Here is a 17,253-nt window from a genome sequence, read left to right on the forward strand (position 1 = left end):
AGTTCAGCCTTCCTTGTAACTAGCTCCATGACCTTCTGGAAGACATTAAACTACTCTGAGCCTCAGTTTCATCATCTATAAAATGAGGTTAGAGGAGATTTGTTAAGGTCTCACTTACTGCTACACAGTCTGATTCTACTTTATGAGCTGTAACTTTATACTGTCTATATGTTCTTTAATGTGTGTGAGCTGAATTCTTCTATTTAGACCCTGCAGACCTAAAGAGAAGAGGATCATGCTCATTTACTTCTGTTCTATAATTCACAAAGCCAAATAAAGTGAGTGGTAAAAAAGTGCTATCTGTGAAATATAAAATTACAAATATGAGTGTCAAGAGCAAATAGGGTATATAAGAAAGTGCTGCTATTTTCACTTGCAAAATGTGAAAACTGGTTAGAGGACGAGTGTTAACCATGCTTCTAAAGCACTCCAGAAATTATGAAAACTGGTCAGAGGACAAGTGTTAACCATGCTTCTAAAGCATTCCAGAAATTATAGACCGAATATAAACTCTTCTCAATATTCATACTAAAATTTAACTAAAATCAACACTTTTTATGGTTAAAGAAAAATAATTGCATATGGTGGAGCTGAAGCAACACTATTATTAATAACCACAACTGACATTCTGAGTCACTAAAAATATTACTCCATCTCTTAAGCCTCTGTTCCACTGCATTTTTCCCCAAAAGAATTCAAGTACATGGTGTTTTGCATCTCAATTGTGTTACTCAAGAACAGAATACCATAATAATCATGTTATCTGAGAAAATAAAAGTACAAGGACAAATCAAAAGGCTGAGAAAACAACAAAGAAAACTATTAAAATGGGCTCAACTCAAACATACAGAAGAGAGTTAACAGATTCATGAGCAGTAAAAGACACTGACCTTTGGAAAGTGGTAATGCCTTAGGGTTCCTAACAAACACAAAAGAGTCCTACATTTTTGACAGAAAATTCTAAGACTGCTAAGAAAAAGATTTTATGGATAATACTCTAATAAAAGTTTCCTATCCTTGGCATTACAGACATTTTGGGGTAGTAAACGTGGGGTAATTTTCTATTGTGGGGGCCTATCTTGCATACTGAAGGATGTTTACCAGCATCCCTAACTTCTATCCACTTAACACCAAGAGCATCTCCTAGTTGTGACAACCGAAAATATCTTCAGACAGGCAGAAGGTGAGAATATGGCCAAATAGGAGGATCCTGAGCTCACTTCCTCTCATGCACACACAACAGCTACAGCTCTATTTAAAGCAACTCTCCCTAAGAATGACCTGAAGACTCACAGAACAGCTCTTAGACAACTATAAGGATAAAGACAAAACCACATCAAGAAGGGAAAATGGGATAGAGACGTGGTCAGGTCAGGAACCAAACCCTGGAACTGAGACCCAAAAGTGGGAGGGGTATCACAGGTAAAAATGTCCTTCCTGAAAAGTGAGAGGTTACAGTCCCACACTAGGCATCTCCCACCCTGGGGATCTTCACAGAAAGATAAACTCTCATAACTTGTTTTTGAAAATCAGCTAGGCTTAACTTCAAGAGAATTGGAGGGCTAAAGGAAACAGACTCCATGCTTAAAGGAACCACACACAATCTTACTTGCTCACTCTACCAGAGAGGCAGCAGTTTGAAAAGTACCTGGGCCCTAAATAAAGGAGTTTACTAACTCATTTTAGGGAGCATGCCAAAGGGGCAGGGTTCTATAAGAACTTTATCCAAGAATGGAAATGCTGACAGGCATATTCTTCTTGCTCTCTGTCAGCCTAAATAAATCTGATACTGGTGGGCACCAGTCTGACACTACCCATACACCTAGCTAGCGGTGCCTGTTCTACACCAGTGTTCCCCTGCAGACCTGCCTTGTCAAACTCGCCTTCCTGGTAGGCATTCCTTGGCTCCTATCCTGCATCCCTGGCAGATACCCTTGGTGGACACTGTTGACCCTAAAAGCAACTCCTGCTAGGGAAGTAAGGAGGGGACACCCCTGCCCACCAGTCCACCTACTGAAGTCATGGCCCAGTCATACAAGGGTGCATAGAGCCAACACGGGGGACATCCCTAAAGTACCTGGTACTGGTGACCACATTTCTAGGCCCCACAGCACACATTCCACACAATGCCACTACCTTCAATGCCAGAAATCACTGCTGACCTAACCTATCATATATATATAGAAACAAATACAGGGAGTCAGACAAAATAAGCAGACACAGGAATAGGTTCTAAACAAATGAACAAGACAAAACCTCGGAAAAGAACTAAGTGAAAAAGAGATAAGCAATATACCTATTAAATAATTCAAAGTAATGGTTATAAAGATGCTCACCAAACTTGGGAGAGGAGTAGATGAACACAGCCGAGATTTCAACAGAGATAAAAAATATAAAAAAGAATAAAATCAGAGCTGAAGAATATAATAACAGAAATGAAAAACACAAGAGAGGGAATCAACAGCTGATCAAAGGATGCAAAAGAACAGATCAGTGATCTGGAGGATAGGGCAGTGGAAATCATTCAAGTTAAACAGCAAAAAAGAAAAAAGAATGAAAAAAATGAGCATAAGTTAAGGGACCACATGGACAACATCAAGCATACTAACATTCATATCCTTTATGATATGATAACACAAAAAGAGGAGGCAGAAAACTTAATTTTAGGAAATAACAACCGAAAAAATTACCTAATTGGGGAAAGAAAACAGATATCCAGGTCCAGGAAGCACAGATTCTCCTGAACAAGATAACCCAAAGAGGTCCATATGGAAATACATTAATTATTAAAATCTCAAAAATTAAAGACAAAGAGAGAATCTTAAAAGCAGCAGGAGAAAAGCAACTAGTTATACATGAGGAAACATTCATAAGAGCTGATTTTTCAGCAGAAAATTTGAAGGCCAGAAGACATGATATATTCAAAGCACTGAAAGAAAATACTCTACCCAGCAAGAAAGATTATCATTCAAAATTAAAAGTGAGATAAGGAATTTCTCAATTAAGCAAAAAAGAAAATATCATAACTAGAAGAAAATCAAAAAAGAAAAAATTTCAAAATTTCACTGGCAAAACCAAATATTATACATTAAAGGTAGTAGATCAATCCCTTATAAAGCTAGTATGAAGATTAAGACAAAAGTAGTCAAATCAACTCTATCTACAATAATTAGGAATACACAACATAAAAAGATATACAATATGACCTCAAATACATAAAACATAGGCAGGGGGATAAAATAGTAATGCTTTTAGAATATCTTCGAATTTAAGCAACCATCAACTTAAGGAGGTGATTACATACATAGGTTATTATATATATATCAACCTCTTCATAACCACAAACCAAATAATAGATTCATAAAAAATTAAGAGAAAGGAATAAAAGATCAGTACTGAAGAAAGTCATCAAATCAGAAGGGAAGAGGGCAAGAGAAGAAACAGAGAACTAGAAACAAACCAGAAAACAATTAATAAAATCAAAATATGCACATACCTATCAATAATTACTTTAAATGTGAATGGACTAAATTCTCCAATCAAAAGATACAGGGTGACAAACAGAAAAATAAGACCCATTTATATGTTGCCTACAAGAGACAGAAAAGACACAATCAGACTTAAATTGAAGGGATAGAAGATATTCCATGCAAATGACAGTGAAAGAAAAAAGGTAGCAATACTTATTATTGGATAAAATAGACTTTAAAAAAAGACTAAGGAAATACAAAGAAGGGCATTAGTAATAAAGGGATCCATTCCAACAGGGTTGAACAATTGTAAATATCTATGCACCCAACCTAAATATATAAATATATAGAGTAAATACTAACAGACACAAAGAGTAATACAGTAATAGTAGGGGACTTTAATACCTCTCTTAGATCAATTGATATTTCATCCAGACGAAAATTAATAAGGAAACAGTGGCTCTGAATGATACATTAGACCAAATGGACTTAACAGATATACATAGAATATTCTATATAAAACAGAATATACATTCTTTTCAAGTGAACATGGAATATTCTCCAAGACAGATCACTTGTTGATCCACAAAACAAGTCTCAATAAATTTAAGACTGAAATCCTATCAAGTAGTTTCCAACCACAATGATACTAGACCAAAAAAAATCTATTACAATAATAAAAAAAAAAAAAACCCAAAACTTTCAGAGGAGTACTTGGACAACTCAGTCAGTTAAGCATCTGACTCTCAATTTTGGCTCAGGTCAAGATCTCAGGGTCATGAGATCAAGGCCCACATTGGGCTCCATGCTCAGGGAGGAGTCTGCTTAAGACTCTCTCTCCCTCTGCCCCTACCCTCCCCACCCCTGCTTGTGCTAGAGCACTCTCAAATAAATAAATAAAATCTTAAAAAAAAAAAAAAACCTGGAAAAAAGGCAAACCTGTGGAAGCTAAAAAACATACTGCAAAACAATCAATAGGTCAATAAAGAAAGCAAAGAGAAAATTTAAAAACAAAAAACAAAAAACCTTTAGACAAATGAAAATGGAAATACAACATTCCAAAATCTCTGGGATGCAGCGAAAGCAGTTCTAAGAAAGCTTATAGAGAAACAGGACTACCTCAAGAAATAAGAAAAATCTCAAACATCTACCTTACACTTAAAGGAGCCAGAAAAAGAAGAACAAAGCCCAAAATTAGTAGAAGGAAGGAATAAAGAGCAGAAATAAATGAAACAAATACTAATTAAACACTAGAAATGATCAATGAAACCAAGAGCTGGTTCTTTGAAAAGATGCACAAAATTGATCATTAAAATCTCCAAGCTTCATTATCTTTTTAAGGGAGGGAAGGGGAGAGAGGAAAGGAGAGGGAGAGGGTGGGGGGTGAAGGGCAGAAGGAAAGGGAGAACAAGAATCTTAAGAAGGTTCCATGCCCAGTGCAGACACCAACATGGAGCTGGATCTCACAACTCTGAAATCATGACTTGAGTTGAAATCAAGAGTCAGATGCTTAACCAACTGAGCTACCCAGGCACCCCTCAGCATTCTTTTTGATCAAAAGTTAGTAAGTCACAAGGATGAAAGGTATAGCACAGGAAATATAGACAGTAGTACTGTAATAGAGTTGTATGCCAACAGATAATAGTTAGACTTGGGGTGAACATAGCATAACATAGTTGTTGAATCACTATGTTGTACACCTGAAACTAACGTAACACTGTGTCTCAATGTCAATTAAAAATACTGATTTCATTAGGTGGCTTTGAGGCTTAAATAAGAAAAATATGTAAAGTGGCTTTCAATAGGCATTCCGTAAGTAACAGCTAATATTATCATTATCACACAGGCAAATAAACAAGGTGAGCCTTATGATTGTCTAGCTTACAGCCTGAAAGCCATACTCCATGCAGCAGAGGCAGGAGTATAAACAGAGCCCAGAGGTCTCCTTGATGTGAGAAGCCATAGGCCAGAGCTCTGGGAGACCAAGGCAGCCAGAATTTGTGAGGCAGACTACTGGATATGGAAACAGAGAGAGAAAAGGGGGAATGGGAGGGAGACAGTGAGAGGAAGCTCCTGAGATATGCAGAAGCATCCTTCAAGTCTTTTACTGAGTATTGATCTGTTAGTACATGAGGCTGGAAGGCTGGAGAAAGTAGCATCAGAAAGTAGGACAAAATGGAGCTCACACAGGGCAAGAAATAGTTTGCATTCCCTAATAGGCAAGTAAGGAGCTCTTGAAATACACAGGACACTGGATTCCTCAGAAAGGTTATGACTTAGTATTGGGACTTAATTAGCCCCAGATTAAAGGCTGCCAAAGACCTGTCATAACAAAACTTAAAAGAAAGCTTCAAACCAATTTGCAAGTGACTTACGTATGTGCCAGAGCAAAACCCACCATTCAATCCAATCCACGATCCAGCCCTCGACAAGAGTAAAACAAAACCTCACAATATCTAGTATCTTGTCAAAAATTACCAGGCTTGCAAAGAAGCAGAAAAATAGGACCCACAGAAAGGGGGGAGCAAGAAGCAAACAGTAAAACAGAACAGAAATAACAGAGGTAGTGAAATTAATAGTCAAAGACCCTAAAACAGCTACTATAAATATCATACATATGCACAAAGATGCCAAGGAAAGCATGAGCATAATGAGGTAAGGGAAAATATAAAACCCAAATGGAACTTCTAGAAATAAAAATACAATAACTGAAATGAAAAATAAATTGAGTGTAATTAACAAGTTAGACACTTCAGAAAAGAGCAATGAATTTGAAGACACAGTAACTGGAATTTTTATTATATTGAGTTATTATTGGTGCTTCTAAGTATATGTGCTTATAATAGTTAAAGGGTGATACAGGTAAATTCAATATATCAAGAGAATTGTACAGCATCTATTCATAAAAGATTCTATATTATACAAACTATGAAAGTCACACAAAATCACTCTTTCAGTGTCTTTTCAACTGAGAAGAATCCTATTCAGCATGCTTCCCCTCCTGAGGTGGTTCATACTAAGTAAGCTTTGTGTTCAGATTTTTATTTTCTTCTACAATAGCTTCATAGTTCTCTTTCATTTCTGCTTATTCTAGGCAAAGCAGCTCTATTTCTGGATTTTCTGGGTTAGAAGCTCCTAAATGATGCTTTAAAAAAAATCCAAAGTATTATTAGGTTTCCCTGGTTCTTCATATAAGGCTACCAATACCTTGGTCAGTCCAACGCCCGACTTATCAAGTATCTCCAAAACTGCTTGTGCTTCAAGTTGGCAGTTTTGTAATGGGCCATAGAGACAGCAGCAGAAGCAGAGGTGGTGCCCGAGACTGTGTCTGGCAGACTCTAGTAACTAGGATTTTTATGTATGGTGAATTATTAAATTGTTTCTTAGGAGTTAACCAAATATCCAAACATTTGCTAAATAATACTTTTTTTCTTTTTTTTTCTGCTGATATATGATCTGATCATTACCAAACAAAATTGCCTGATTCTGGACCTTCTAACGTAGCCATCACTCTGTCTCATAACGACTCACAGTGCTTCAAATATTAGAGCTTTACAATATATTTTAACATCTTATAGGCTAGTCTACTCTCACCACTCTTCTTTTTCAAAATTTCCTAACCATCGTTGCTGGTCCACTCTTCAAATGATCCCTGGAGCTTCACTACATTTCATTTGAAAAAACGTAATTGCATTTTTATAACACTCTTTTAATTTTTTTTTCAGGGCTCTATTTGTCTTGATTTATCTCAGTGATCTTTTGAGACTCTCAGTAAACTGTGACTATTTTTATACAGGTCCTTCTTTTTTTCCTTAGGTTTCCAAAATAAATAATTACAGATTTTCCAATAATATTTTTGTGTCTCTAATTATGATATACTTTATTTCCTTCAACCCCTACTGTATTTAATTTTCTCTTCGCTTATCACTAATTCAATCCTACACTCTCCCCAACTTACGTAACTATTCTTTCAGTATATGCAAACATGATAGGTTTTTTACTAAATTCTTGCTGCTCTGATGTGAACTGAACATTCTTCTGAAGATGCCCTGCTCTATCTTCCATACCGGGGCTTCCGTTTCCTAGATTTCAGTCTTTCTTCTTGATGTCTCCATCAGACCAATGTTTATAGGTAAAGGCACTGTATCAGACATGTTGATAGAGGTCAGTGAAAAAGACTTCAATAACTGGTGCTAGGTTCATTGGGATCATATATTAAAAACAGTAAAACTGGGGCACCTTGGGGGTTAAGCATCTGCCTTTGGCTATGGTCATTATCTCCAGGTTTGGGACTGAGCCCCGTGTCAGGCTCCCTGCTCGATAGAGTCTGGTTCTCCTTTTCCCTCTGCCCCTCCACCACTGCTCATGCTCTGTCTCCATCTGTCTCTCTCTCAAATAAATAAATAAAATCTTTTTTTTTTTTTTTAATAAATAAAATCTTAAAAAAAAAGTGAAACTGGCTTCTTTTTTCAACCACACACAAAAATCAATTCCAAGTGGATTATAGACGTAAATGTGAAGGGTAAAACAACAGAGCTTCTAGAAGATAACACAGAAGGATATCTTCATGATATCAGGATATAAAAGTTCTTCAAAAAGACACAAAAAGCAATAACCACCAATTTACAATTAAAAACACCTGTTCTAAAAAAAAAAAAAAAACAAAAAAAAAAACACCTGTTCTTCAAAAGACACTGTAAAGACAGTAACATGCCAAAGAGTAGAAGAAATTTGCAATACATTGAACTAATAAAAGACTAGTATGGAAAGTATGTTAGAACTCTCCAAATCAATGAGAAAAAGACAAGAGATCCAACAGAAAAGTGGACAAAGGGCAAGCACTTCACAAAACATAAGTTATCCAAAAGGCCAAGAAAGATGCAAAATGGTGCTCAATTTGATTTTTTAAAAACTCAGCAAAAGACAAAACTGCAATGACACACCATTCAGCTCTGATGAACAAAAATGTACAATTCTGGCAATTCCAAGTACTGACAAGGATATGGAACAAAATGAACTTATACAAATTTTGTGGGACTATAAGTAGGCATAATGACTTCGGAGAATAATTTAGCATTACCTAGCAAAAGTGTAGATTTGCAGAACTTATGATCCAGCACTGCCACTCCTAGATATATATATATATATATATATATATATATATATATATATATATATTCTAGGTAAAGCTGGAACATGCAGCATGCTCCAGCTGACATAAATAGAAGAATCTTCATCACAGTTTTGTTTGTAATAACAAACACTGAAACTAATTTAGGGTCCAAAACAGGACAATGGACAGGAAAATTATGAGTTAGTCAAAGAGTGGATCATATCTGGCTACACAAACTACAGCTATAAGCAGCATGAGTAAATCAGGATAAAAAGAATACATGCTGTATGAATCCATTTGCATAAGTTCAAAAATGAAGAAAACTAAAGTATATTAATTATACAGATACAGTTTATCTATGAGATAAACTAAGCAGGAAATAAGAAGTCTTGGATTCACAGTACTGATTACCCTAGTAGCATACTAGGTACGATCACAATGAAGCATATACGGGGGTGTCAAAGATGTTGGGAATATAACTATTGACTTGAGTGGTGGGGATTCAGGTGTTCTTATTAGGCACACAAATATGTCATATACTCTTCTGTATTTGTCATATACACTTGCAGTCTGCAGATCCCCTCATTAAACCTCTGCAGCTCACAAATTGCCCTTTGCAGGATTATTTTCTCAAGTGAACCTGGAACACTCTTGCCATGGGAATGCAGGCATAGCTGAAGGAAGGGATTAAGTGAAAGTCTGTGTACTGCAGAATAAGACACCACCCCCTTCCCTTTCTCCAAATTGATTATCACATTCTTTAACTATCATCTTATTCACTTCAATATATCAATTTTAACATATCACATGCCAATCTTTATATATTACTATATCACCAATATCCTACAGGTTTCGTCTGCTTCTAATGTGTTCTATGGCCCTAGTGAGTCCCTGAATGGACTACACTGCCTTCTCGGCTGGTGGCACATCATTCATATTCTCCATGGAGAGCTTACAGCAGTTATGCCTCTTCAGCTGTTGGTTTGTGCATGTAATGGGAGTATTAACTTAGAAAACATAGTCTGGGATGCCTGGGTGGCTCAGTGGTTGAGCATCTGCCTTTGGCTTAGGGCGTGATCCTGGAGTCCCAGGATTGAGTCCTGCATCAGGCTCCTTGTGGGGTGCCTGCTTCTCCCTCTGCCTGTGTCTCTCATGAATGAATAAATAAAATCTTTTTAAAAAGAAAAAGAAAAAAAAATAATAAAAAAGAAAAAGAAAAAGAAAACATAGTCTGTGACAAAAATGCAGGATTATTTTGTTTTGGAATTTCATCATGTGATAAAATAGCCAAAAAAAGTTAAAACGTACCTCTGCCACTTCCTTTTGAAAAGTCAGTGTCATCCGGGTTCTGCCGTAAACAAAAGGTCCATCTCTACAAGAGACATTTTCAAGCCACTTGATAATCAGCGGAGTTGATACACTAAAAGGCAGATTTCCAATAATATGTACATTTGGAGGATCTGGTTAGCAGGAGAAAAAAAAAACCAACTTGTTATGATTTTATCAATGAATTCTGAATTCAATTTTAGTTAAGAATTAAATCAAACTGGATACTAATAGTATCAAACAAAAATATATGAAAAGATAAGGATAAATATTTTTCAGTCCATTTACTCTTCAAGAGCAATGTTTACTCACAATCAGCTCTGAATTATTAAGAAAAACAATTCTAACATTATTAGTGTTCAAAGTCCTCAGGTTTTTTGGCTTAGGAAAAATATGACAAACGCTTGGTTTGAGGGAAAAGCCAATTTTATCTGGACAAAATTTTATTTTATCCAATTTTATCTGACCACTTTATGTGGTCAAAGTCTATGGGGCATCCAGATGAAGCTGTCAGAGGGTCAGATGCCCAGGAATGGGATACAGACTGTGTATAAAGATGGAAGTGTTTGCAATATATAGCAAAACTACAGGAGCAGAGTCCTTCAAGCCAATCTTTAGCACAAGAGAAGATGCTCAAAAAGGAAAAGTCTTAGAAACAACATCTAAGAGGCTGGTGGAAAAATAACCACCAGCAAAGAATAGCTAGAGAAAGCTCACCCATTGTAAAAGGAAGAATAGGAGAACTTGGGACAGGAGCAGAGACACTTTTGGAAGAGAGCAGGTAATAGCCAAATAAATGCCTGAGAGCTCAGTCAGAGACGGTTTGAGGGAGGAATTCAGGAGGTCACTGTGACTCCAGCATGCCTGGGACAGAGCTGGAAATCTGGAGGCAGTGTGCTAAGGAGAGAATACATTTGGAAGGCAGAAACAAGCAGTACCAACCGCTCTGAAGAAGTCTGGCTATGGAGAGGCAAGAGACATGAAGCAGTTAGATGGAGATGCAGCAGTAGCACCTCCATTGTTCTGAGGGGTTTCATAGGCAAGTAATACACCCCATTTATCTATGTATTCCAAGGAGCTGACATGTAATAGTACCCAATAAACTGCCTATAAATGAAGAATGCCTTGGCTGGTCACTGAATCTGAGATAGTGAAAATTAGGTGGGGTCTGGTTTACTAATACATTTCTTTTTTCACCATTTGGAAAAAGTAACACCTCATAGTTTATCCCATCCTTACATGGACTTAAAAATAGCAAGTTTATTTGAAGAAAATTCTAAACACTTGGAAAAACATGAGACAAGTTAGAATTAAGAAAAAGGAATTAGGATTTTGATGGAATCTTGTCTCACATTTAGATCTTTCATCCATTTTGAGTTTATCTTTGTGTATGGTGAAAGAGAATGGGCTAGTTTCATTCTTCTGCATGTGGCTGTCCAATTTTCCCAGCACCATTTATTGAAGAGACTGTCTTTCTTCCAGTGGATAGTCTTTCCTCCTTTATCGAATATTAGTTGCCCATAAAGTTGAGGGTCCACTTCTGGATTCTCTATTCTGTTCCATTGATCTATGTGTCTGTTTTTGTGCCAGTACCACACTGGAAAGCTTTGTAGTACAACCTGAAATCTGGCATTGTGATGCCCCCAGCTATGGTTTTCTTTTTTAAAATTCCCCTGGCTATTCGGGGTCTTTTCTGATTCCACACAAATCTTAAAATAATTTGTTCTAACTCTCTGAAGAAAGTCCATGGTATTTTGATAGGGATTGCATTAAACATGTAAATTGCCCTGGGTAACACTGACATTTTCACAATATTAATTCTGCCAATCCATGAGCATGGAATATTTTTCCATCTCTTTGTGTCTTCCTCAATTTCTTTCAGAAGTGTTTTATAGTTTTTAGGGTATAGATCCTTTACCTCTTTGGTTAGGTTTATTCCTAGGTATCTTATGCTTTTGGGTGCAATTGTAAATGGGATTGACTCCTTAATTTCTCTTTCTTCAGTCTCATTGTTAGTGTATAGAAATGCCACTGACTTCTGGGCATTGATTTTGAACTCGGCCACAGCAACTTCTTGCAAGATACATCCACGATGGCAAAAGAAACAAAAGCAAAAATAAACTATTGGGACTTCACCAAGATAAGAAGCTTTTGCACAGCAAAGGATACAGTCAACAAAACTAAAAGACAACCTACAGAATGGGAGAAGATATTTGCAAATGACATATCAGATAAAGGGCTAGTTTCCAAGATCTATAAAGAACTTACTAAACTCAACAGCAAAGAAACAAACAATCCAATCATGAAATGGGCAAAAGACATGAACAGAAATCTCACAGAGGAAGACATAGACATGGCCAACAAGCACATGAGAAAATGCTCTGCATCACTTGCCATCAGGGAAATACAAATCAAAACCACAATGAGATACCACCCACACCAGTGAGAATGGGGAAAATTAACAAGGCAGGAAACCACAAATGCTGGCGAGGATGAGGAGAAAAGGGAACCCTCCTGCACTGTTGGTGGGAATGTGAACTGGTGCAGCCACTCTGGAAAACTGTGCAGAGGTTCCTCAAAGAGTTAAAAATAGACCTGCCCTACGACCCAGCAATTGCACTGCTGGGAATTTACCCCAAAGATACAGATGCAGTGAAACGCCGGGATACCTGCACCCCGATGTTTCTAGCAGCAATGTCCACAATAGCCAAACTGTGGAAGGAGCCTCGGTGTCCATCGAAAGATGAATGGATAAAGAAGATGTGGTTTATGTATACAATGGAATATTACTCAGCCATTAGAAATGAGAAATACCCATCATTTGCTTCAACGTGGATGGAACTGGAGGGTATTACGCTGAGTAAAAGAAGTCAATCGGAAAAGGACAGACATTATATGGTCTCATTCATTTGGGGAATATAAATAATAGTGAAAGGGAATAGAAGGGAAGGGAGAAGAAATGGGTAGGAAATAGCAGAAAGGGAGACAGAACATGGAAAACTCCTAACTCTGGGAAACAAACTAGGGGTGGTGGAAGGGGAGGAGGGCGGGGGGTAGGGGTGACTGGGTGGTGGGCACTGAGGGGGGCACTTGACGGGATGAGTGCTGGGTGTTATTCTGTATGTTGGCAAATTGAACACCAATAAAAAATAAATTTATTATTAAAAAAAGAAAAAGAATTAGATTTATTATTTGGGAAAAAGTAGGAAAGCAGAAAAAAAATACAATGTGTGCCACCTATTTAATTCTATTCTGATAATATTTAATATAAATATATAATAACATTCATAACATATAAATATTTGTAATATAAATAATCATAAAAAAGAATAAGAAAACCAACCCCAAATCACTTACCATCCTCCCATGGTCTTTTAAGAATTTCTGGAAAAGCCCTTTCTATCTTAAATGTCAACACATCTCCATGGACAATTCTCAGTTTTCCAGGTGCTGCATCAGATAGCATCTAGTTTACAAAAAGGTCAATAAAATGAGCTCATACTTTGGACAATAGTGAGACACACACACTCTTTCTCTTTCTATGTATATATTTTACTTCCGATCTGTGCATCATTAAATCAGTTTGGAAAGCCACAGACTAAGAGTGATCACTAATGAACTAAAAGTACACTGCATCCACTGCAATATATGGTGTTTCATTTTTGACACATATGAATGACTAGTGACAGTAAAAGATAATAGTAGAGCAACAGCTTATAATTTCACAAATAATATTAATATAATTCTGACTCCCAGAATGACCTGTATTTCTGTAGATTTAGCAAAAAAACAACTCCCATCTGTAAGTTTTTAGAGACTAAGAACAGTATAATGAAATATCGAGATTTAGAAGTAAATCATAAAGATGAGCTTAAATCAATAAATCCTTATAGCCTAAATATATACAAAGACTTTTACATATTACCACAAGCTTTAACCTAATCTATAGGTAGATTCAAACCAAGTAAAAGGTCATTTGTCATTGCCAAGCTATATGTGGCACCCTGAGACACTCCCCTAACATTCCTAATCTTACTATTTCTTGATCCACAGGCACTTTCAACCTAATGAATTAATTATCCTGCATATTTTACCAACTGCTACTTCCCAGCCTATTTCAACTTTCTAACCATTTGCTTTCCTTCCTCTTTCTTTAGTCTAGGTATAAAACAAAAAGGAGGGGGGAGGTAAGTACCCTTTTCTTTCTTATTTTTCTTTATTTTATCCACCTTAGTACCATACCTTAAGAAATGTTCTTACAGTACTAAAGGGTTGGCAGCCAGCTGAAAAGAGCCTTGAAGCTAAGCCATCCATACAACTATATTATGTTAAGGTCCCCTGTACCCAACAGGAGACTTGATTCTTGAAGTCCTCAGTTTAAAAAACAAACAAAACCAACCCAGATGTAGTCCTTGAAGCTTAAAGTTTAAAATGCAGGCGTGAATGCAATCAGTGAGAACAAACATCCTTGCTGAAGTGGATTACAAGGAAGAGATGACCCTCTTTTCACATCAAGTCTCACCTCAAGGAGCTCAGACACCCTTGGCTCCAAATCAAGGAACTTTTGCCCTGAGTCCCCCTTGGTCCTGCTTCTTTAGCTCAATTAAAGCTGATTTTTCTCTCCTAACCCTCCCCTTGCCTAATTCTGGCAACTAATAGGAAGGATGAAAGAAACATCACAGAAGCCAGAGAGGAAACCCCAGACTAAGGCATCCAGTTTGTAGATTATTCCTTCCTTTGGGTAAATGCTATGCCTTGCAGATGCTTCTTTACAGCATTTATAACATACTATATTGCAATCATGTATATAGAGGCTTCTTTCCCCTACTCCTTAAGGGCAGTACCTGTTTCTCATCTACCTGAATGTCCCTTGCAGCTACAAGAGCACATAGTAGGTGCTTCACATTTTTTGATAAGTGAATGAATAAGTGAATGGCCAACTGTAAAACTGGAAACTTTCCCTATCAGACTGAGATTTGAAGTTCCCCAAATCTGTAAGGTCAGGAAACTTGCAAAGATTTATTTCACTGATAAATCAGGTAGGATTATACATGTAACATTTCAGAAATACAGAACTGAAATGCTTATATCAGTAGGAAACTAAACATTTTCAGTTTGGGAATCACCTTGTTTGGTATCTTTAGTCATGGTAGTTTAGCAAAAATAATTGCGTACCTCTGATATTAATATACTTCTGGATTATTTTAAATTACCAAGATTTGCTTAAACAATCTAGTGACTTCTAAGCAATAAATCATCAAAAACATAATAACCTCAATATACTATGAATAAAAAAGGAACTAGCTCTCTATGGGACAGGCTCTTACTGTATAAAAACTGAGTATTTTGGGCAGCCTGACTGGTTCAGCGGTTTAGTGCCACCTTCAGCCTGGGGCGTGATCCTGGAGACCCGGGATCGAGTCCCACGTTAGGCTCCCTGCATGGAGCCTGCTTCTCTCTCTGCCTGTGTCTCTGCCTCTCTCTCTCTCTCTCTGTCTCTCATGAATAAATAAACAAAATCTTAAAGAAAAAAAAAACTATGTATTTAGTGATAGCATTTACCACCAATGAAAAATACTATTTTTTTCTATAATTATGCTTCTCATAATTAAAACAAATCAGCATACCAAAAACAAAGAGGCAGGAGAACTAAAAGCTTATGCTTCATGATGTCAATATATAGAAAATAATGTATTAGTAATTAAGACTACAACAAAACAATGTAAACTTGGCTCTTTGGCATTAACGTACATGCTCCGATAACCATGTTTGAAATGTTCATTTTTTCCCACAATGACACATCCAGTGGCATACCAGAAAACTGATATAACACACATTAGTTTTCCTTTCCCAGATTTAAAGTTGCATTTTTATCCTGTTTCTTTTGACTCCCCTTCAGCCTTAAGTCTCAACGACAAAGCAAATCCATTCTTTAAAAGGTCTAGCTCTTCTAAGACCACTTTGTAGTTTGATCTTCCCCTTTCAGACACTCAACTGCAGAAGGAATGAATAATGGTGAGCACAGCTTTAAGTGAAGGCCTTGAAACAATTACAGAGGAAAAAACACTATACAAACAGAAATGGTAGTATGATTACAGACAATAGCCACTTAATACCTAATGATATTCAGCAATGACAGACAAACACTTTCTAACCACTAACAAAAAAAGATGTTTACATTATCATGACAATATTTGGGGGATGGTAGAGGTGGGAAAGATCACTATCATAGCCCTTCAAGAAGAACACTGCTATATTACACTTTAAAACCCTGATGGTGTTAACTCATAACGTGCTCAAAGGCACAGCCAACTATGAATGCAGGCACTTGATTACAGCCAAAAGAGTATTTTCACAGACACTCTTAAATTTTTCTATCATTTTTATTTTAGTTTTCAATCCTATGTCCTTCCAAAATGAGATTTAAGTCAGCTTAGAGTAAAAGGCACTCATTAGATAAGACTGTAAAAGAGGAAACAGAAAACCAAGCCATGAAAACAAGAAGCATGTATGTAAATCCTACAGGTATTAACTCTCACAATTTATATACTGAATTATAAAATTCTTAGTTTCTACTGGAAATAATTATACTAAATCCCCAAGAGAGAAAAAAAAATATATTTTTCTAGTATAAGGGGGTTTGTGGAACAAAATAATGGAGAATGCCTTTAATAAAAATGTGAAATAAATGGAGAATTCTTCATTTGGTCACTTAAAAAAAATCTCTCCTCTAAGTCAAGGTCTTAGAGATAGCTTTTCTATAGGGGGGCAAGTAACTATGGTCCACTTAAGTAATTTGTTAGTAATTTAATTGAATGAGGAAATAATTTATGCAACTCTTTAAATTTAGGCACAATTAGAAATTCCTTGAGAACAAAGAACTATACTGACTGGTCATTTTGTATGTTTTATGCCCCTTTTCATCATAAAGGGCTTACAGCAACCAGTATTGTACAGTGAGCTAAAGCATTAATTACATAGGTTGATGATATTACCTTCTTTCTGACTTGCTACATAATAGGAACCCTAACATTGTTGAAATAAGTGGTGGGCAAAACTGTTAGGCAAACTATATGAGAATGAAAGAATCTATAATATAGAATATGAAAGTGAAAACCAAAATTTGTATCTTCTATAGAACACATAGAAAAGACTAATGCTAATATTCAGAAGGAACTTAAGGTAATCTTACAAAAGACTTTTCTTTAGGGTAAAGATTACAGCATGATTTCAAAAAATCAACTTGCTTTGTTTTTTAACACAGGACCAAAACATGTATAGCGGAAAATAATTTACGCAGCCTCATCATGGATTTAGAGATTTGATTTAGTTAACTTTCTATTC

The 17,253-nt window shown here is 36.5% G+C and overlaps 1 protein-coding gene and 1 pseudogene across 1 annotated transcript in view; both read right to left on the minus strand.

Annotated features, from left to right (window-relative positions):
- Positions 1–17,253, minus strand: part of TFB1M (transcription factor B1, mitochondrial) — a 70,385-nt gene that overhangs the window by 36,959 nt on the left and 16,173 nt on the right. Inside the window, exons 3-4 of the mRNA XM_038526410.1 lie at positions 13,267–13,375; positions 9,892–10,043 (exon numbers count right to left, since the gene is read on the minus strand). Coding sequence (XP_038382338.1) covers positions 9,892–10,043; positions 13,267–13,375 — 261 coding nt within the window. The remainder of the gene's footprint in view (positions 1–9,891; positions 10,044–13,266; positions 13,376–17,253) is intronic.
- LOC100684752 lies at positions 6,451–6,757 on the minus strand (annotated as a pseudogene).

This window comes from Canis lupus, chromosome 1 (genome assembly GCF_011100685.1).
Source record: "Canis lupus familiaris isolate Mischka breed German Shepherd chromosome 1, alternate assembly UU_Cfam_GSD_1.0, whole genome shotgun sequence".
In the NCBI taxonomy this organism is placed as follows: Eukaryota; Metazoa; Chordata; class Mammalia; order Carnivora; family Canidae; genus Canis; species Canis lupus.